Source organism: Ursus arctos, unplaced genomic scaffold (genome assembly GCF_023065955.2).
Source record: "Ursus arctos isolate Adak ecotype North America unplaced genomic scaffold, UrsArc2.0 scaffold_8, whole genome shotgun sequence".
NCBI lineage: Eukaryota > Metazoa > Chordata > Mammalia > Carnivora > Ursidae > Ursus > Ursus arctos.
Genome location: NW_026623100.1, coordinates 22,294,586 through 22,317,460, shown reverse-complemented (window position 1 = coordinate 22,317,460; position 22,875 = coordinate 22,294,586). Strand labels below are relative to the sequence as shown.

Sequence of the window (22,875 nt, the reverse complement as noted above, 5' to 3'; positions counted from 1 at the left end):
TAAGCCAGGGAATAATAAGAATAAAGTGAGAGGACATACTGGTGAGTGAAAAAAGAAGCCAGTTACAGAGCCATATGTGGAATATCTCACATATGAATAAAAATGGATAAGAACACTGGAACAATAGATACTAAAGAACATACGCTAAAATGTCGGCTATGTCATGGGTAACGGAATTATGGATGATTTTCATTTTTCTCTGGGTGTTTTTTTTGTGTTAACTTTTCTATAATGATCATGCATTATTTTGAAAATAGAGAAAACAGCAATAAATGTGATTTAAAAAAAGAGATACACATTTTTAAAAAGGAAAGTGAGAAAAGAAAGAAAGGTGCCAGTTGGGTCTGCAGGAGACTTTATCACATTCCCTAAATGCACGTAAGGGTGGGGACCTATAATAAATCGAGCAACAAAGCTCACGAGGAAATACAAACTGCTCAGTTATGCACACTTGCCCTTCCTGGGCCTACGTTTCGTCCCTGAGCTTTCCAGGAGCACAAGTATGTCACGCTGACAGTGCAAGTATTCTCATTGACACCTTGATAACTGTCCCTTTTGCCTACTATTCACACTTTCAAGATGAAGCATGTCAAGAATAATTAGTCACTGTCCCCCACAGTCCTGTTACTGGTGCATTAGAAATGCAAATAAAGGGACACAGAGGCACCTGATTATCTCACTATTCTTCTCTGACTGACACTGATATTAGGTGACTTAACTACTGCCCATAAGAGATTGGCTTTGGTTATTCAATGGGTTACTTGTATATAACCCTAAAATCTGAACAACCTTCAAAAGGAAAAAAAGACTGAAAAAATTCATTTGTAATGTAGGTGATTGAAATCTTTCATGAAAATTATCAAAGAGGCAGAAGAATTGTTCAGAGATTGGATTAAGCCTCAGAGAGATCTTATAAGATCTCCACATGCCAATCCCGAATTTCTCTGAGCTGAGAACAAAGGAGCGTCAGTAAGGCATTTTCACAAATGCAGGTGGCACGCCTCAGCCCTGGGCGTCAGCTGGTGACACGGCGTGGCTCCTGACTTGCCCGTCCCTCCATGGGCGGCTCTCACATCCTGGGGGGTAGGGGTTACTGTAGAACACCGTCTGGCCAGAGCACTGCAGGCTGACAGAAGCAGGTTCACGTAAGCCTGGCTCGGGCCCACCACTGGCACGACCGAGACACAGAAGGACGAAGTGAGGGGTGTCACTGAGTCAGCCATCCTGAGAGGAAATCAAGGCTTCTCAGGAGCTAGGAAGACTCTTTGAAGCCAGTAAGGTATCATCAGTAAACTGTCACCTGTTTTTCGTTGTCACTTCTTTCATGCTCCAGTTTTGTTTTGTGTTGTTTTTTTTTTTTTAATCTCTACACCCAATGTGGGGCTCAAATTCACAACCCCGAGATCCAGAGTTGCGTGCTCTACTGACTGAGCCGGCCAGGCGCCCCTATGCCCCAGTTTTTAAGGTTTCTATCTGCCTAAATATGTAACTGAAGGCCATAGAGTTTTTATTTATTTGTATATTTATACTTATTTAAATTATATAAATTTATATAAATATTATTATGTAAAGAGCAATTTATGTAAATATTTACCTATTTATTATTTTAAAACCTAGTAGTCTTCAAAGAACTTTGGCAATCCTTCACATTCCTCCTTAGAAAGAGCCCTGGTTAATGTTAACAATTGCAAAAGTATTACTGGAGGGCAATTTTGCAGGTGTCCTGTTCTGCGAATGTGACATAAGGCTTGGGAGCAATTTCAAAAATAAAGTGTGTTACTAACATAATGGTGTTAAGTCGCTTTGTGTTAATTAAACAGAAGTAACACTACCCAGCATATAAAATATGTACCTTTAAAATTTTAATAAGTATTTCTTTCTTCCGTTTCTAAGAATGTTTCTGGCACACAACAGGTGAGCCACAGAAGGTTGCAGATGGTTTTCTAGCAGGAAAATTGCTTTTCTGTTGCTTTTGAAATGAAGACATGGGCTTTGCCTGAAATAATCTGCGTTGCAGTTATCAGAAATATTAAACTAAAATTCAGTGTATTCGTCTAAAGGGAAAGCCAGAGTTCTAATGAAGAGCTGAATCTGAGTACTAGCAGGGAATGATAAAACGGTGTGGAATACTAGAGAGGCCAAGAAAGCCCACTTGGGCAGGCAGATTGATGAGCTGTTATTTGCTGCCAAGAATTTCATCTTAATAGCACTTATCAGAAAATCTTCTGTTTTCTCCTAAGATGGTCAGCTGGAGTCCTCAGGGCTCCATCTGCTCCTGCTCTGAGTCCCCAGCAATTTACAGATCTTCATTTGTTAAATCAAATTGCCAAAAAAAACTTTCTTCCTATTTAATACTATGAAGGGAAATATTAATTTACAAAGTGAATATTGGGGTTCAAAGACGTTAACTTAAAAATGACTTTATACCGCGAGACAGAAAGGAAGTTGGTTCGTGTAGAGAAGAACTAGTGGAGAGGTAAGCTGATAACCTGTCTCGGGCAGCAAATTGTATCAACGGGCCTGGGCTGCCAACTATGTTGACCTCTGACCGCAGCCGGCAAACAGCTAAGCCCAACGTAAGTCAGAGTAGAAAGGAGTGTTCAGACCTTGGGCTGATTCAGCAGGCAGGGAGGCTGGGGTGAGGGAGGACAGGTGGTCTATAAACAGCAGTCAGTCTTGGAAAGTCTATTTATAAGATGGGGAGATTAGGGAAACAATTTGCCTGCTTTGAAAGCGAGCGGCAGTTGCACACGATGGGGACTCCTTTCCAGCATGACACAGCCTCATGACAAATGGTACTTCTGACTCCAGTGACATTGGCACTCCTCTACCAGATGCAAAGACAGTCGAAAAACAAGGGGCGAAGCCCAAGTCTGCAAAAAGCTGCTTGTCTAGTGCTACAAAAGCTCTAATAAAGACAATGTGTATATTACTAAAAGTGAAGTGATGAGTAACTCTCTGGAAAGGGTTTCGAGATTTTCCAGTTCCCTGAAACAAACATTAACTGCTCGAAGTCGGGTTTGTCCCCATGAAATATTGCAGTAGGTTTTTGCTTAGGTGTTAAGCTTTCCATGCGAGTTCCATCTGAGTTTGAAGATGAAATCTCACCAGAAAATGAAAACAATTGACCTTTACTGAGCGAGAGAATCAGCAGGAGGCCGCACGACCTCAGCACCGCCTTACCTTGTGGTGGCTATCTTTTCTCCCTTTTTCCAGTCCCAAAACACAATACTGTGAAAATCGTCTAAACCAACCGACACCAGACATTTTCCATCAGCTGTATGAAAACAACACAAATGGCAAATGACTCATTTCTTCAATGAAAAACCAAAACATTTCATACACTGTAAAGACAAATATGAAGTGGGTGTTACGAATACGATTTAGGCTGCAGCGCATTAGGAGTATCGCGTACTAGTGGGACCTCGCTGAATGAAACGCATCTCTAATAAGAGCTGAGCTTCTTAATGCGTCATAACTGGTCGATGGATTAAATCACTGACCTAACACTCCAGCCTGAGACACCTCCCATCACAAAGACCTTGTCTAGTTCATGACAAACAAATCTCATGACATTTACTCGAAGAGCCGTTTGGCTTTGTGACTCGGTCTCTTTTCAGCTTTAAAAAACTGGGTTCTATTTAAACCTCCAAGATAAGAGCATTATAGAAACTAAATTTAATTTCAAAATTTCTTTCAAAAGTTGACATATAATTAAAAAATCTTAATCTCTTAGTTTCCCTATTTCAAATGTACTATGCTTATTATAGGACATTTAGAAAGTATAGATAGAGGAAATTTAGAAATCATCCCAATTTTTAGGCCTACCTTTGGTGTATATCCTGTCAGTTTCTCCACATAAATGTGCTTTTAAAAAACAAAACCAGGATGATAATGAACGTACTATTATCTAATCTTCTTTCATTTGCTGTATGGTGAACATTTTCCCTTAGTATTCAATATTATTTATAATGCCATGAATGACTACTATAATGTAGACCCTTGGGTTGTTTTTTTAAAAAAAAAAACACTTAAAATGTATTGTCTATGTAATTAAATTGAAAATCAAAAATCGTTAATATGTTTTTTCCCCTTCAAGACCAAAGAAGCCATACAGTTAGCAAGTCTTTCCCTTCCTTCCTCCTCACAAGCCAGATTCACAGGAGGAGTGTCTGGACTCAATGATTTCACCTTAGCTCTGTGCTGACAGGGAGATGGGTGGCCAGATTCACTATCAGTTAGTTTAGCAGATGTCTTCTTCCCCACAACACGAAGGCAAAGAAGCACAAGGATCTGATAAACTGTTTCCCCAATCCACCCAGGGTCTTAACTGGTATTTTCAAAGGCAGGCCACATTAGAGTGGCCAGCTAAAATAAAGGAAACCTAGTTAAACTGGAATTTCAGATAAGTAACGAACAATTTCTTAGTATAAGTAGGTCCTATGCATTATTGAAATTAATTATTCCACTTGCATTGTATGGAACATACTTGTACTAAAAATTTATTTGGCTTCCCATATTTCGATTTGCTAAATCTGGCAACCCTCCCCAGATGCTAACCAATGCCCAACCTGTGAGTGCCCTTCCTTGTGCCAGATCGTCCCCCAAGCTACCACGCTTCCTTCTCCAGAGGCAGGAGCAGAATCAGAGAAAGGAAGAGCCTGGCTTAGCAAACAAATCCAACTCAATCCTGGACTATTACTAAATATGAGACAAGGATTTGAAAGTTACATGAACCCTTTCAAGCTAGTAGGCTCAGTATCAGATGAGACATTCATGCTTTCCAAAAGAGCTAAATTATCATCACATGGTCATGATAAACAAATGTGTCTTCCAAATCCATTGTTCCTTAACCATCACCAGGCTTTAAATTGTGCAAGGTCTCTTTCTAAATGTTTGGGAGAGGGAACTGATAGTGGCTTCCTACTCACTACCAACATTACTCTTTCCATACCTCTTGGGACGGCCTGGTTCTGCTTCTATAGTAATATGCCTCCGTATTTTGGTGATTTTATTTATTTATTATTTATCAGAGCTTCCTCTCTCCTCTCTTTGTTAGATTATAAGCTCTGCTAAGGCTTATAGTAATCATATCACATTTCCTTTGTGATCCTCCCACTAAGTTAGTTTCCAGTGAATGCTGGTGACACTGAAGAGGAAGGAGGAGAAAAAGACAGAATGTGTGTATGGGGGCGCCTGGGTGGCTCAGTCGGTTAAGCCTCAGGCTCTTGGTTTAGGTTCACATCATGATCTCGGGGTTCTAGGATTGAGCCCAGCAGGGGGCTCCCCGCTCAGCGGGGAGTCTGCTTCTCTCCTCTCCCTCTGCCCCTCCCCCTGCTTGCATGCACTCTCTAAAATAAATAAATCTTTTTTTAAAAAAGTGTGTATGGTAGTATGAAGGGAAAGATAATGTGCTATGTTATCTAACCACACAAACTTTAATTGTTTTAATGATTTCTTTCAAAATCATGGCACTAATATTCAGTGTCTCTTTTTTTCCCATTTATTAAGTCTACAATTTTGTGTTTCCTTTTGTAACCTGTGTAGCTATAGTAATACATCCTTAGAAGGCAAGAATCCACACATTTAAAATGATGGTTCAAATTTTGTGTCTTTCGAAGAAGGTCTCAGGGTAAATTAATTTTTTTTGGCTTTTTATTAGCATTTCCTCAACGTTCTATCAGCTTGTCTTCCCGATTCTATTCCTTTCTCCCTAATTCGTGACTATGAGGAGAAATGAAGAAACAGTACAAACCCAGATGCGCCTCGACAACCATACCTCTTCTTTAGGATAGTGACCTTTTCTTAAATTCTGCAGGTATAGGCTATTTCTGCATACCATGTGGTTCGGAAATATAATTGGCCACCTTTTTATCTTTTCCCAGTTTTCGCCCTCCTCCACCGTCCCCCAAAGAGACTTGGCTTTCACTTTGAAGATCCATTGTTCCTTGACCAGCTGGAGTTTTATTTTTAGCCACATTTTTAGAGTCAAGGTAATGTCCTTTTAAATCTTTCCAGTCACAGTATGTATTAATTATGGATATTCCGTGACACAGACCAGAAATAATTCTAAGGCACTTAATGTCAATGGTAAAGGGCATAGTGGAAAGAGAAAAGTTCTACTCAGATGATTACAAGTTGGTCCCTGCATTCAGGGCTCATAAAAAATGCATAGATTTTCAGAATTGAGCATAGAGAAATCCAGTTAGTCTTAGACATGCCCTTGTGGAAATCAGTATTATTCAGTGAAGATTTTTTAAAATAGGAGTAGGATATTAAACTAAAAAAATTTATGTGGCTGAAACTTTGTTTCTAATCTGGTTTTCTATTCGTGTGGAAGCACCTTCTGTCCCGTAAGCACAAAATCGAAGATGGCTCCATTTTCCCTAGCCAGTGGTAATGAATTCACAGAGCAAAGAGTTGCTCAATTAAGTGACAGAATGTAAATTCATTCCTTCTTGTTTACATGGAGTTATGGGTTATGTTTTAAGAAATGGTTTTCATTAAAAATGTCTTTTTGTTTGCTTTGCAACAGCAGCAAGAACGGATTAATCTAAACTCCTCGTATGACTGCTTATTTGTTGTCTAGTTTTCACATTTGTTGCCTGCTCTGTATTTCCATGACAGTTTCTTTTTCTAATAAGAGACCAATGTACTATCAGGCCTCCACAACACCTCCCTAAATGAACTGGCTCGTAAGAGATGGATGGATATGGGGTCCTGAGGGACACAGATGGTGCCACCAGCTAGGTAATGACCAATGTTGGTGCCCTGTTCATGTGGTTCAATAGGGAAATTGAAGTAATCTCTCTTGGCATGTTGACTTAAGCTACTCACTTTTCTATCACTTTTCAAAAGAAAGGTAGAGTTGCTCCTGTTCCTAGTCCATAAATGTGTGTTTCAGGCCTGTTCTAGGACAGGGCTCTCTTTTTACTGGGGGCTGTTCTGTGGCAGCCTCTGTGTACCACCATGCCCATTCCGCCTTTATACTGGCAAGTGGGAGCAGGGCAGCTGGAGACACTTGCCTTTGGGTAAAGGGGGTGACACTGAGTGCTCCAGGTATGACTCTCTTGTTCCAAGTTTGCACTGGCCCTAATGGAGGGCAGAGGCAGGAGCAGGCAAGAGGACTCAGAGGGGAGAGCTCCTGGCATAGCTCTTGCCAGCCTAAAACCCCAGGCTTGGTGCCTTCTCACTGCACTGAGGCAGGAGACCTGGGTTCTAGCTCCGGATCTGCCACGTCTGACTTTTACCCCCACCATACCACCAAACTTTCTGGATCCTCATTCTTGGTCTAGAACGTGATTCAGGGCTTTCAGTTTTGTCATCATCACACAAAGTACTACCAATATAAGTGAGATCAAAAAGACCTCTGCTCACACCTTCTGGAGGTGCCACAGAGACCACAAAGAAGAGCCACCCGCCATCATTTGTCTCCTTTAAGGTTACACAGGCAAAGAAGGCTCAAACACAAGAGCTACTAGTCAAAGGTCTTCCTGAATAGTCCTTAGCAGCAGTGCTTCCTAAAACTACCAACTAGCTTCCTTTCTGCCACTTATATATCATCATTCTACCTGAACTCTGAGACAAATGCAATTTTCCGCAATCAAAAATAACACGTTTGCTGAACAGATATGGCTCCTCCCCAGTCAGTTATCTGGGCAAGAGAATATATTATTGAAACTGAAATATCCTTTTTATGCAGAGAATATTTCATATCTCAATAGTTATTTGCCCTAAGTGGGAATTAGAAGCAGTGACGGAATCAGCTTCCCAACCTCTTTCTAAAGCATCTAGTTTCTCTCCCTAGGGAATTGATGTGAGGGGCTGCCTTACAGAGGAAAGATTTCGAAGTTCACTTAATCTCTTCATTTTTCCTTCTTCAAAAACTATTAGGCCCAGAGGAGAGAGGACTTCCCAGAAATACAGAGGTCAAGTTACTGGGGACCAGCTTATTGCTACTAACTCATCTCTATTCAACGTCTTTAATCAATATTCCTCGAATCCCATCCTTAAAGGTACGCAAGTAACAGACATTAGATGTATCTTAATTTAAAAACCAAGAAATTAATTCTACAGAAAAAATATTCTAATGATTATTAAATTCAATTTATATTATTCTAATTTCTTGCCACTCTGCTTATATGTTAATACATATACACATATTTCCAGGGGAAATTAGTGAATAGATGCTATTTTGAGTTGTATTTTTTCTCTTTCACTTAACTTGATACATAGAAAGATGTATGAAATACACATAGTCCACCTACTTGTCATTTTGAGTTACAGCTTTTATTATATGGTGCCAAATTATCTGGAGTTGTAGTGTCAATTTTTAATGTTGCCAAAAATATGCATATATTAGATTCTCTATAATTTAATACACATTTATGTTTTATTTATTTTTGCCAATGGGTCTCTTACTACTTTTCTAGAGCATATTTAGTAATATAATTTTTGTATTAAGTATGTGCATATGTATTGGCTAGCTCAGTTAATTTTAGGAAAAGTGCAGCTGAGCTACTGAGGAGTAGAGCCATGAAAAAAAGTAGAAGAAATTCATTCACATCCTTGGAAGAGAATCACTTGAGTTTGAACTCAAATTATGGTTTCCTTTCAGATTTTACTGCTTTCTCAGGGACATACGACACATACTTTAAAACTGTAGGCCCATCCAACTTCTGGAAGTTTAGGACTTTGTATCTGCTGTTACTGGGTGTGTTATCCAGGCTTCCCACAGGCAGGTGGCATGCCGACTGCTCTCCCTGCCTCGTACTCATGCCTTCCCAACCTCACGTGCCTGCCAGTGTGGAGTAGGGACTCTTTAGCCTGGAGTTTTACTAGTTCAATAACCACAGAAAGTCTCAGATAACCTCTAATAACGATACAGCAGTTCGGATTTGTACAGTAGTTTCCAGTATGTGAGGATGTGCAGGTCACAAAAGAATCCCCCTCACTGCCCCATGTTTCTTCGTAGGTCAAAAAATAAGCAGAGATCATTTTCAGCCAAACATGGTTTACAATGTGAAGTTCTAGTAGTAACAGTGACAGGAGAGACAAAGTGTAGGAGGCAAAACCTCACTCGCTCCTTCACAGTTTCGGAGTCGCTTCTGCGTCGGCAGCACTGCCACGGGCGCAGTGGGGAGGAGAGCGACGGGCTCCGCTGGCCGAGCAGGTGATCGTATGAGAAGGGCACGAGCACAAACAGCGACTGTACCACATGGACCCCAACAGGCAGCCAAGAACAATGACTACCACGGGCCAGGGGATGCAGAACAAGGGGCAGGTTATTTCTCCCTGGAAGGTGATCTTAAAGGATGGTCGGACTTGAACGGACACATGGCAGCATGAGCAAAGGGACACAGGCAAAAAGAAGGAGAGCCATGCCTTCCAGTTCTACAGCTAGGGAGACATAAGGGAACATGAACGGCTAAGTGGGTGGAAACACCGCAAAGGGAGGTTGAGGCCACATCATGGAAGGCCACGAATGTCCAACCGAGGCTCAGCCCCGAGTCAGCCAACCAAGAGGAGCCCACATGGTAGCAAAGTAACTGCATTCCCAGAAGACTCCAGAACTGGGTAGGGTGGACTGGAGAAAGTGGGAATGGAATCAGAGTCCAGCATGATTACCAGCGCAGAAATGAGAAGGAGTCAGGCTTGAGCGAGGAAAGCAGAGGCGGCGACATGGGAAAGAGAATGCCGTTGTGGAGTCATCGAACTGCATGATTAACGTCACACACACTACACATATTAAACATCCGAATGGAATTTAGAAAAAAAGAAATTATAGAATCAATTTTCAGTCGAAAGTTTATAATTTTTTCTACTTATATCTAACTTCTACAATTGGGATTAAATATTCAAGGTGAAAACATCTTTGGTGACTCATTCTCCATTCAAGCTTAAAGAAACGGCCTCACAGTAAAGGAAATTACATTCATCAGTTAGTATTCTGAAAGCACTGTGTTCAAACTTAAGGAGATGGAAAACCCAGCTCTGTTATTTTCAACATGAAATTTCTAAAACACAAGTGCTGTGAAGTGGCCCTTTGCAGAGAATGTGCAGCCCTCCCTCTAGTTCTTGATATTTTAAATTGCAAGTGCCGTACTCCCACTTACTTGGTGAGATAAAATTGAAATGGATGTTCTGAGTCACTGCCAGACATTTGCAACTAAGACTTTCTACGGCAACAGATGCTCTGGACTTCAAACCGCTCAAACTAATGCAGAGCACAGTGTGAGCTCTGGGTAATGACTTGGGAGAGAGGAAACGAGAAAGGCCAGGAAAGGACGTGTCATCTAAAGGCCACATTTTTCGTGTGAGGTATTCGCATGTCTGATTTCCGGTCTGAGACTGGGTAGCTGACACACCGAGGGCTTAGCTCATTACAAACAGAACTAAAGAGGAGGTTGTAAAAACAAAAACAAAACCCGAAAAACCTGGGCCTAAGTAAATGCAGAACCATCAATGACTTCAGTGGGAAACGGATGCTTACCTGAAAAATCGAGCGCACACACGCCTCTCTGGTGTTGTCCTTTCAATAGCGACAAACATTTTAGAGTTTGTGTGTCCCACACGTGAACAGCAGCATCTCTTCCAACCTTAAATAACAGGGCAGGTGTTATTAACTACTCATAAATGTTAACAGGAATGATTTCCACGAGTCATTCTCAGAGCTCCTTTGAGTCAAGCGCTGCTCAGAAATCCAAAACCAAATAATGAATCATGGAACACTACATCAAAAACTAAGGATATACTGTACGGTGACTAACATAACATCATAAAAAATTATTATTAAAAAAAAAAAAGAAATCCCAAACCACACATTTGCAAAGTGGGAGACTCTTAGAAATCATCTGGTCTGACGCCATTATTCTCCAGTTGAGAAAACAGAGGCACAAAGAGTCTAACAGGCTCATTGTGGGCATCACACTGGGTGCCAGGCCAGCCTAACCTGGTGCATGGCTCCCAGGGAAGGTACTTTAAAACTCCAAATCAAATGTCCACTGTGCTTTTTGGGTTAGTTCGACATTTCTCTCTCCTGCCTTCTCAACTCCACATACAATTCCACTTCTTGGTCACGAAGTCACCATCTCAATTATTTCACTCATCCCAAGAAGGCCTGGCCCTGCTTCTCCCCTGGGAAATAAGTTTCATGACTTACCTGCTCTTAAGGCAGATTCTCCTTGAGGGGATACAAACTTCTCCCCCACTAATTCCCAACAACAGAAAAAATTTTAATAGCAAAGTGGTTTTCCCCACTTAATTGTAAGGGAAAAAAGAACCCTGTTGGGTGTAATGACTATAAAAGAGAAAACGGGACATAAAAGCATGCACGTAGCGAAGCAGAATCCAGCCAACTCCCACACTGGTGTGTGGAGGCCCAGTTGCCCCTGGAGTGGCTACTGGTGTACTGATATGTCACTGGTTTGCCTCGCAGCCATTACAGGAAGGAATGTGGTATCTCCTCAGGGGGTTATGAAAAGAACCAATTTCTGTTCCTTTTTTCAAAGGAAGGTTATTATACTCATGAACCAGGCATCATCTGTTTATAAGAACAATAAAAAGGGGAGGGAGGAGAGTGAAATGTAAAAATGCAAAGTAGTCATCAATCACTTGTAAGAAACTTAACCATGTCAGCTAATTCAGAAGAGATGGTTTAATATACAGTTGGTAGCAAACCAGTATGTCAGTTAATGGCATTTTTCTTTTGAAGGACTATAATTCTTTTACAAATTCTATAAAAGCCATGGACTTTCCTTCCCCAAAATGCACATTTCTGGGGACTGACTCCCTTCATGTCCTCACTTTCACCACTGATCTCATGAACACGAGGCTAGGAATTCTGTGCAAAGACTTCTCTACCACCTATATTTGGGTCTCAGAATCACTTGTTTCATGTTAATTTCTGACCCTCCTACCACATGTTTTTCCTTGAATTTGCCACTTACATGTTGAGAATCCGTTTAAGTCTTACCTACAGTTAAAAGCTCATGACAAAACTGAACAAAAAAGTAGTCTATACATTGGAAGAAAAGAGTACAAAACTGAAAATACTGTTAACATTACTGCTTTGCCACAAGCTAATAAATCTGAGTTTAACGGATTTTTTGATTACGAAGTTGACTTTATCTCTCTGCATGCACAAAATGACTAAATACAGGGCTCTGTTTTGAGTAGCTTTTCAATTACAGGTTCAATCCAAAGTTCAGGCATTCCAAAATGGTTCTGATAGAATTTTTTGAAAGGTTAAAATATAAAATGATCAATTAGTCAAAATTCATGGCTTTAAGTTTTACAAAAATAACTGTTCACTAAATGTTTTGCTAGTATTAAAAGATGGTTCATTCATTCAACTTATTGATTACCGAGGATATAGTAAGTACTGGGTATACAGTGATGAAGAAAATATAGTAAGACTGCCTTCATGGAACTTATTTCAGTTTTAGCTAATCCTGTTCGTTGATATCATGTCAGATGAAATCCCTCAAGGCTTCCCACAGTGCTGTAATGTCCTGGGTGATGCTCCCACCATCACGACATGACCCAGTCTTCACTGAATCTTCAGCCACATCCCTCATGTTTGTTTCTATCAAGTATTTCTTGAACCAGTATGTAAACTGGGTTCAAAACTAAATCCTCTCTCTTTTTGGCTAGGCCCCATCTCAGAGGAGAGCTATATACCTGTCCGGTGGCCACGTAGTCCTTCACTGGATGGATGGTCAGGCTGAGAATGTCATCATCATGTCCCAGGTACAGCCTCTGGGAGTGTTGCTGTCTGTTGTACACAACAGCAACTGCAGCAATGTGATAGACCACTTCTCCAGTCTGCGTGTAGAATAGATTGTTCCTACAGTCGTAGCCTCTGTAACTGAAGCACAGGTCCAAGAAATGCACAGTAGCTGAATGGACAGTGAGTCAACAGAGCAGGAGGGATGAGAAGGCAAAGCTATCGCATTGATATGGTCATGCACAAGTAGAACCACGGGTGTCTCCAGAGTTGCTTGGGACGGTAATCTTCAACAGGGGTACGAGGATCTCTGAGGGCGTGTGAGGACTCGCTAAAGGGCAAATGTGCACTGATAATTTTAACAGAATTTGTTTTTAGATCCTCAGCTATTGTATGTGTTCTTAAAAGTGGCCAGTCTAAGAACACACCTGTGAGGAGGTACAGGTTTTCCCTTCCCACCTCCCCTTTCTCTATCACCTTCCTCTCACATTAGAAAGTCATTCCTTTTGTCCACCTAGAATTTTACTAAGGTGTGTTACCCTGGAGCCTCGAACTTTCCAGAAACACCAGAACAAACCCAAGTGTGGATGTTGAAAATGAACAATTCCAATAACTAGATATGAAGTTCTTTTGTAAGTCAAGTGATTTCCAATACTTTGCTTTTAACAAAATTGAAGAGTGATTTAATTGAATTGTCAAGTGATAGATCATTAAACTATATTTTCGTGTGATGTATCAAAATTACAAGATATACCGATCTGTGTTGCAAGAGGAGTTTAAAGAACTGAGTAAGGTTGCTACGATAAAATTGTTTCCTTTCTCATCTACTTATTTATGTGAGTAAGCTTTCTCAGTGCTTGTAACTATTAAAAAACAAAAAAATGGGAATAGAACCAATACTAAACTCTATAACATTCTAGCAGTAATATATGTGTATATATATCTGAACTCACTGAAAAAAATCTTATTAAAATTGTTTTCCAATAAAATTGTTTATATTAAGTACTTATTAGAATTTGTGTCTATATTGGACTGATAAGCTTTGTACTACTAATAGTTGTAACAAAACTTCAATCCAAAAAAGAATGAACACTTAGAGCAGCTATGTCCAATAGAAATATTATGCAAACCATGTTGGTAAGTGAAAATTTTCCACATTAAAAGAGATAAAAAGAAACAGATCAAATTTATTTTAAGAACATTTAACCCCTTGTGTCTAAAGTATTATTATGTAATCAATATAAAACATTTTTTAGGTAGGCTCTATGCCCAGCGTGGAGCACAACGTGGGGCTTGAATTCATGACCCTGAGATCAAGACCTGAGTTGAGATCAAGATTCTGACACATAACCGACTGAGCCACCCAGGCACCCCACAATATAAAACATTTTAATGAGATATATTACATTCTTTTTTTCATGCTAAGTCTTCGAAATCCGGTGTTTTACATTTACACCTAAAACACATCTCAATTCACACTAGCCATATTTCATGTGCCCAGTGGCATTAAGTGGATACCATATTAGATAACACAAGTTAGAGAGACTTAGGATCACAGGGAATTAGATCTAAATTGCGCTTATATACATTTCTTTCCTTGCAAAAAGTATGATAGGGTGATCAAGAAAAGCCTTTCAAGCATAAAAACACTACATTAGTATCAAATTCTATGGGAGAAGTAGCAGGAATTTTTTTAATTGGTGATGGTGGGAATCAAATATCTATAACATTTAGGTTCCAACTGATCCCCTTAAATGATGTATTTATAAAGCACTAGATAATAAATTATTCATAATCATTTAACCTTACATTGAAAAATTTTAGATGTCAACTTGAAGTGTGGAAGGTTGTACCTTATATTTTTAAAATTCAAAATTGTGGGCACATGTGAGCAAAATCGTTTCAAGAAAATACTGTCTTAGGTGGAGCCAGCTAAACAGAGCAGGAGATATGGGGGTAACAGGAACAGGGATGGGGGAGAGAACAGAGTGCGGTAACAATGAGGCGCAGAAACATGCATATGAAGTTAATGAAGCATGAAAAATCTAGACATACACATTGTTATGGCCACAGAACATCACCTGAGACAACCGGACAGAGAATCATGGTTCTAATATTAACTTCAGGTCAATACACACTGGAGAGAAGAGCCAGCCTGAAGTGGGACAGCACCAAGAAGAGGGGACCCAATGGTCTGCTGATAAGGCTGGTGACAGGCACCCACCCGTGTATGAACTGGAGTTTCAAGCTGTCCTCGGGAGCCTTTTCTCTTTTGAGGAAGGGCACTGCATGGTTTTTCTCTTTACTTTGCTGCTTTAGCTGAGGTAGATCTTCTTTGTAAACCTTAAAGCATAGCAGAAACATTTAGTTGAGACTCTCCAGGTTTCAAAAATCTTAGTATCTTGGCATTCTCAGGAGGTCTTTAACTGCAGGCAATCAAGTTTCTGAGAACATGAGAAGCTAAAAATGGTCACCAGAGACAAAAGTCAGTCATTATATATAATGATAAAGGGGCCAATTCATCAAGAAGATATAACCATTTTAAATACGTACCCAGCATCGGAGCACCTAAATATATAAAGCACATACTAACAGAACTAAAAGGAGAAATAAACATCAGTAGTATGATAGTTGCAGAAGACGTCACTCTGAACAATGGATAGATAATGACCCAGACAAAGAATCAATAGGAAAATAGCAGATACAGAACACTGCAGACCAAATAACCTAGCAGACATATCTAGAACATCCCAGCCTTCAGCAGCAGGATATGCGTTCTTCTCAGGATACATCAGATGTTAGGCCACAAAATAAGTCTCAATAAATTCAAGAAGATAGAAATCACATCAAGTATTCTGGCCACTGTGGTATGAAAGCAGAAATCAGTCACAGGAAGAGAGCTGGAAAATTCATAAGTATGTGGCAGTTAAACCACACACTTCTGACCAACGAATGGATCAAAGAAGAAATCAAGAAGAACATTTAAAAAAATATCTTGAGACAAAAGACAATGGAAACACAACATAACAAAACTTACGGGATACAGAAAAAGCAGCTCTAAGAGGAAAGTATGTAACTATAAATATATACTTTAAGAAAAAAGAAAACTCTCAGATCAACAACCTAAAAATATACCTCAAGGAACGAGGAAAAAGAACACACTAAGCCCAAAGTTAGCAGAAGGAAGGAAATAATAAAGATTAAAGCAGAAATAAACGAAATAAAGAATAAGACAATAGAAAAGATGAACAAATTAAGAGCTGGTTCTTTGAAAAGATAAACCAAATCAAGTACATAAGACATGAGAATGAAGGTTACTTTCTAATGAACAAAACTACCTTGAAATACCTTTTAAATCTTTGGGATTCGAGATCATCTTGAGTTTAAATAATTCAGAAAATATGATAATTTTCCAGTAAATAAAGGAAATTCTTCAATAAATTATCAATAAAAATAAAATGTTTTGCTATGATTTCTTCTAGGGTGAGAAATCTCTTGATGATTCTGACATTTGCAAAATGCCGACCTCATGAATCATGGTGATCACTCTTTGGAAGTATCTTTGTTCATGATCTCATGTATCTTGACAGATCAGATTCTGAGATTTAGACCAAAGCTCTTGGCCTAACCTAGGACCTAAAATGTGCTGCTGACTCAGAGAACATTTCCTATAATTTAATCTAAATATAGATATAAAGTAAGCTGTTTCTCTATCATGTATTCATGCCCTACTATCTAGGGATATCAATTTAACATATTCAAAACAAAGTAAATCTATTAATAATTGTTCATCTTCATAAAGGAAAAATTTCATTTGATAAAGCTATGTACCTGAAAAATTATATATCCTCATAATAAAGTCTCTGTTTAGGATTTAACTAAAAATCTTTAAAATTAAAAAAAAAAAGGAAGTCAGAAGATACCTCATTACTGCTTTGTCTATTGCAGATGCAATGAACTAAGCTTGTAAAAGCTAAAGTTAATTATCCATCTGAGCCCATGATGCTTTTTTCAGCTCATCAACTACTCAAGAGAACTGAATTCTGGTCTTGGCATTTCTACTGCTGATTTGAACAAGTCTCATAACCTCTGTGGACCTAAAATTTCCATTTGTAGAAGAGAATAAAACTTCCTGCTCAGGAGTAATTCAGCAACAAAATATAATATAAATCAAATAATACAGATGAAAGCTTTAGACAATAAGATGCCAAGGAGAATATATAAATCCTAGGCATGGATTTCAGTACAGTCAAGCCTTTTCATTCTTTTACTAGCACCTTTTTACTAAATACAAAACTCCCAACTAAAGGAAATTGTTTTTTTCCCCCTAAATTTTATGTTCACTTTGCTTTAATTCCATTTCCCCTTGATATCAGGGTATAACATTGTTTAGTGTGTGTGTGCATATTTCCACAATAATTTCTTTTCAATCCTCACCTTTAGTTTTATTGCATAATACATTGCACAGTCAAGCTGATTTCGTCAAGAAGTTGACCCAAACCATCAGTTGGACTGACTTTGTACTAACTAATATTCAAACATGGAATCAGTGAGCGATGATTATAGGGTGGAAAAAGTCATCATCTGGAAATGTTCAGTGCTTATGCAGAGGCAAAGCCAAGCAATACACAGAATGTGCACTTTGGAGAGAAGCCCAGATCCGCATTCTTATCTTAATACTACGGGTGATACGGACGTGGGCAAAGTACTTAACCTCTCAGGTTACTGTGGGATTTGGTGTATGAAAGCACAGGATCTGGCCCCGTAGAGACACGTGATACACGGCAGTGGCCCCCGGCCTCTATGGAACATTTCCATGGGCAACACTGACAGTTGCTGTGTCTGAAACCTGAAATCTTATTCTCCATGTTCATGTGCAGCGTCTGCTTCACAGACTCATGAAATGACAAGGAAGAAAACAGAAAACCTACAGTTATCAACCTTGAAAAGGGGACGAGCCTCCAGATTCCTGTGAAGAATGGCTCTCTTTAACAAAACTCACTGTTTAGCACTAAAATGAAGTGTCTATTTTTAAAAAACTGGGACCCAATTTGATTGTAATTGTGCAACTTTTCTACTAGAGGTGATTTCTGACTGGAGAGATCATGTGTATTGTATTTGGGCTTTTACTTTACTTAAATGGATAATGGTCTTCATAACGGTCTGTGTGAGTTAAGAGAGAAAGCAGGACATCAGCTCACTTGTAAACTACCATGGCTCTGGGACTACCAATTCTGTAAAGAAAACACATGCTTTCAGGATCTGTTAAGAAAATGAAAAATTTTATAGCTTACTTGCATATTTTTCTGCAAAAAAATATTTTAAAGTTGTAGGTGCTAGAGAGACAGAAAACTGTCATGGGTTCAGTTTTAAAATTGGCTACTACCTTCCACTTAAAAAATTTTAATAATGTGAATGGGTAAAGGCCTTATTTTCAATCTGTACTTGAAGACAAGAGGCAGATGATTTTCCTTATTCTTATCTTGATTCTCTTCTGCCTAAGTACCAGCCATTTTTAGTGTGATGTCCAAATCCAATGAGATAGACATTCTGGGCTATAAGGCATTTGTTATGAGGGCTCTCTGCTTACTGACCTGACGATCGTAATTGATTTGAGTTTCTTGCTCAATATCAGAGTCCAATTCCGGCACGTCAGATAAATCCGAATCAGATTCTTCGCTGTAGGAATCAGTGCCACCTTCTGCAGAAACACAACCCATGATAAACAAGCCAAGTTCGGAGACCCAAGAGAGCTTATACATTTATTTAAAATATTTCCTTTCGTCTAGTAAAGTAAATTTAAAAATCACCATACCACAGTTTTTCCTTCGATGTTGGTTCCTAAAACATCTTTCCCCCCCATCTTCTGGTTAAGTTCAGGACACTCCTTTCAGGAGAATTAACAGATAAGGACAACTACCCCCTCCCCCACCTGCCCCTGCAAGACTGAGTTCATTTTCACACTTTTAGAAGATCACAAAGCTTTGGGTTTTAAATCTTGCTTTGAAAAGAGCAAAACAAAAAACAAAAAGAGAGAAAGAAAAGAAAAGAAAAGAAAAGGAAAAAGAAAAGAAAAGGTCAGGGAAAGGTTCTACCAAAATGAAGCCTGGATCAAAAGGAAATCCAACTACTTTGTTTAGTAAATATTCTCTTAGCATTTTGCCATGTCTACTAAGTGGCAGTAATTGCCATGGTCAAAATCTTCAGAAACTCTCCTAATGAAAACATTTCCTCACTTGGTTTTAAATTTTCTTCCCTGATTATTTCTGCTGGCATCACAGTAAATAGAACAACTACACATCCACTGAAATGGAACACACTGGTCCCAATTGTGGACCATTCTTTGAACTTCGTTTTGGAGCCAACTCCTACTCCCAAGGTTACTCTGTCCCCCTGCTGTCTCACCAGGTAGACCCGCCACAGTTATAGTTGTCCTAAAGAGGCTGAAGCGTCTTTGTTCTTGTTATTCTCAAAGGCTAATCCTTCGTGTAAACCTTTAACCTTCAACGTGCATCTGGTATAAACAGAATCCTTTGAAGGAAGTTATTCAACGGACTCATGTGTGTCTGAAAAGTTTTGTTTTTTCTTTTTAATTTTAAATTTTATTATAGGAATGAATTTTTCCGAAATTGCTTTAACTCTTTATCTTCAGGAGAGACGTTAGAACATTCTTTGAAATTTTTATTGACCCCCCAAAAAAACGCTGAAAAATTACAATTGGTTTTTACCCTGGGGTGCAGTTTCCAGCAGACCGTTGCTGACACCTTCTGGAATAAATCTCCACTGGAAAACTGAGTGGTCAGCCCCTCCTGTGCTCAATACCCACTGAAAGTCATGGGACCAGCGGACATTTGTGACATGTGCAGAATGGCCCACATACTTTCTAAATTTGGCTCCTGAAAAGACATTTTTGAGGAGAAAATTAGTAATGGGGAAAAATAGAATTCATGAGTTAAAAAATTCAATTCCTCTTCATGTTGAAAAGTAAAATCCTTAGGTATATTAGAAAATATAATTTTCAGTATTACATACCATAAGAAGCAAAGTCTCCCCAAATTCTCTCAATTATTCCAGTATGGATTAAGCTAAAAATGGCCTTAACATTTAAGTCCTGTGGCTAAAGACACATCTGAACCTGTTCCAGATAATGCCTACTGCTTCACGGATTCTGAAAATAAAATGCTTCAGAATGATTATCTTACACATTCTTATTCAAATACAAGACAGAGAGTCCTTTGCAATAGGGAAACAGAGACTAATTCTGTGGGGGAAAAAAAGTTAAATTATTGTTCCGGGTCATATGGATGTAGAGCGGGGAGAATTAAATTTTGTTCCCTTGCATGGATTGTTTTTCTCAGTAAACAGCATCCCCAGGTAATGAACACGGAAGGAAAGCTATTTGCACTCACGCTTGTAGCTGAACTACTGAAGTCTCCAGCACACGGCTGGTACAGGGCAGCACAAAGACAGTCACGGAAACAAGCAGGGGCCATCCTACCACGTGGAGGCCTAATACTCCAAAGGCTATGGGAGATTTCAGGGGCCAGCAAGCACTGCATCCCTCCTTCAGAAACACATCCCTCCTGCTACCTACTGCAGGTCCTCTCATGCAACCTCTCCAATGCGGGAGAAAGCCATCTGTTCAACTGAAATGTGTTTCAAATTCAAATACTCATTGGAGAGGTAATGCTTTAAATGCATATGAAGGTGAAAACGACCACACTATTTAAAACACCACCACCAAGCTGCCCCCATCTGAGCACTCTGCTACTGTTGGCTTTCTTTTTCGTCATAGCACTTCTCACCAGACGTGTTTACATTTTACTGACTTTGTCCCCTCAGAAGAACAAAAGCTCCATGAGGGCAGGGATTTGTGCTTTTTTGTTAATGGACCTCCAGCCTCTAGAGCAGCATATTACATATTTATTGAATAAAGGAAGGCCATGCCCATCTCTTCCCAGGCTTTCCTTAGGCCACTGTCACTTTACAAGGCCTCCCCTTGTTCTCTGAACCACGAGGATGTCTCAGTCCTCTGCCCTCATTTCCTCTCTGGCAGCCCTCTCTCCCATGGCGTTAGGCACTGTTGATATGCCCTCCACTGCCAAATATTTGCCTTTTGGCCCTCAACTCTCTCCGGACTGCTGATGGCCCGTGTGCCATGTCCGCTTGGATGTCTAACAGTGCCTTAGACTTACCATGAACAACACAGAGCGAGGAGTTCCCCTTCTCCATCTCTTAACCCCATCTCTCCCTCTCTCTCACCCTTTTCCTTGCTTACTCTCTCATCTCCATAAACGGTGCTACCATCTACCCTACTGCTCAAGCCGAAAACTCAGGAGTCACAGTCACCCTTTGTTCCTCTCTTTCCCTCTAGTCCCACATCCAATCCATCAGCAAGACCTTTAGCTCTACCTTGACACAGTTTCATAACCTTGCGCTCCCGTGTTCACATCTGTTCCTGACACCTTTGTCCAAGCCACTTCACCTCTCACCTGGACTTGTGCAAGAAGCTACTTGAGGTTTCCCCTTCCCTAATCCATCCCACATGATATCTAAGTGGTCTTTTAAAAACTTAGATTGGTCATGTCACTCCTCCGTTTTAAGCCCTCAATAGTTTCCCACCACACTTAGAATAAGACCCAAATTTCCAACAGCGGCTACAAGGCCCTTCATGACACAGTCCCCACTGTCTTTTTCCAGCCCCTGAGTACACAATGCTCCCCTCATTCATCACACTCTAGCTACCCTGACCTTTATGTTCCTCTCCTTCATCAAGCTCATCCAAGCTCTACTGAAAGCCAACACTTTTCCCCTCAAGGTCCAGGATTTATGCAACTCAGGTCTTACAACATCCAGAACACTTATTTTGGGAGGGAGTTCTTTAAGGACTGTGTGAGTACGTGTGTGCCTGTGTGTGTTTGTGTGAAGGATTAATGGGGCAGCAGCACACAAGTTAAACAGGAGAGCCTTCCCTTGGAGAAGGGCTGGTGCCAAGGTAGTAAGACGTGGCAAATGTCAGTGAGCAAGGCTTTGAATTTTTACCTCATGGAAGTTTCTGTACAATGATGGTCAAACAGAATGTAGTCTAAATGACATTAGAGAAAATTATCAGTATTGATACTAGTTATTTTAAAAGATTTGAAAACTATTAAAAGGAAATGAGAAAAATTGGCTTAGTAATGTAAAAATAAAAACCACTGCAGGCATTTTCATTAACTGTGTCAGAATACCGTGCAGCGCATCCAAGGAAACAGTCAGAAAAACTAAGAGGCAGCCCACGGAATGGGAGAATATATTTGCAAATGACACTACAGATAAAGGACTGGTATCCAAGATCTACAAAGAACTTCTCAAACTCAATACACGAGAAACAAATAAACAAATCAAAAAATGGGCAGAAGATATGAACAGACACTTTTCCAATGAAGACATACAAATGGCTAACAGACACATGAAAAAATGTTCAAAATCATTAGCCATCAAGGAAATTCAAATCAAAACCACACTGAGATACCACCTTACGCCAGTTAGAATGGCAAAAATAGACAAGGCAAGAAACAACAATTGTTGGAGAGGATGTGGAGAAAGGGGATCCCTCCTACATTGTTGGTGGGAATGCAAGTTGGTACAGCCACTCTGGAAAACAGTGTGGAGGTCCCTTAAAAAGTTAAAAATTGAGCTACCCTATGATCCAGCCATTGCACTACTGGGTGTTTACCCCAAAGATACAGACGTAGTGAAGAGAAGGGCCATATGCACCCCAATGTTCATAGCAGCAATGTCCACAATAGCTAAATCGTGGAAGGAGCCGAGATGCCCTGCAACAGATGACTGGATTAAGAAGTTGTGGTCCATATATACAATGGAATATTACTCAGCAATCAGAAAGAATGAGTTCTCAACATTTGCTACAACATGGACGGCACTGGAGGAGATAATGCTTAGTGAAATAAGTCAAGCAGAGAAAGACAACTATCATATGATTTCTCTCATCTATGGAACATAAGAACTAGAATGATCAGTAGGGGAAGAAAGGAATAAAGAAAGGGGGGGTGATCAGAAGGGGGAATGAAACATGAGAGACTATGGACTATGAGAAACAAACTGAGGGCTACAGAGGGGAGGGGGGTGGGGGAATGGGATAGACC

At 39.9% G+C, this 22,875-nt stretch overlaps 1 protein-coding gene across 2 annotated transcripts in view; it reads right to left on the bottom strand.

Annotated features, from left to right (window-relative positions):
• Positions 1-22,875, bottom strand: part of EML6 (EMAP like 6) — a 274,663-nt gene that overhangs the window by 89,275 nt on the left and 162,513 nt on the right. For both annotated transcript variants that reach the window (XM_057309390.1, XM_057309391.1), the window contains exons 11-16: positions 19,456-19,623; positions 18,322-18,428; positions 14,952-15,070; positions 12,682-12,868; positions 10,493-10,598; positions 3,184-3,277 (exon numbers count right to left, since the gene is read on the bottom strand). In XM_057309390.1, the coding sequence (XP_057165373.1) occupies positions 3,184-3,277; positions 10,493-10,598; positions 12,682-12,868; positions 14,952-15,070; positions 18,322-18,428; positions 19,456-19,623 (781 nt within the window). The remainder of the gene's footprint in view (positions 1-3,183; positions 3,278-10,492; positions 10,599-12,681; positions 12,869-14,951; positions 15,071-18,321; positions 18,429-19,455; positions 19,624-22,875) is intronic.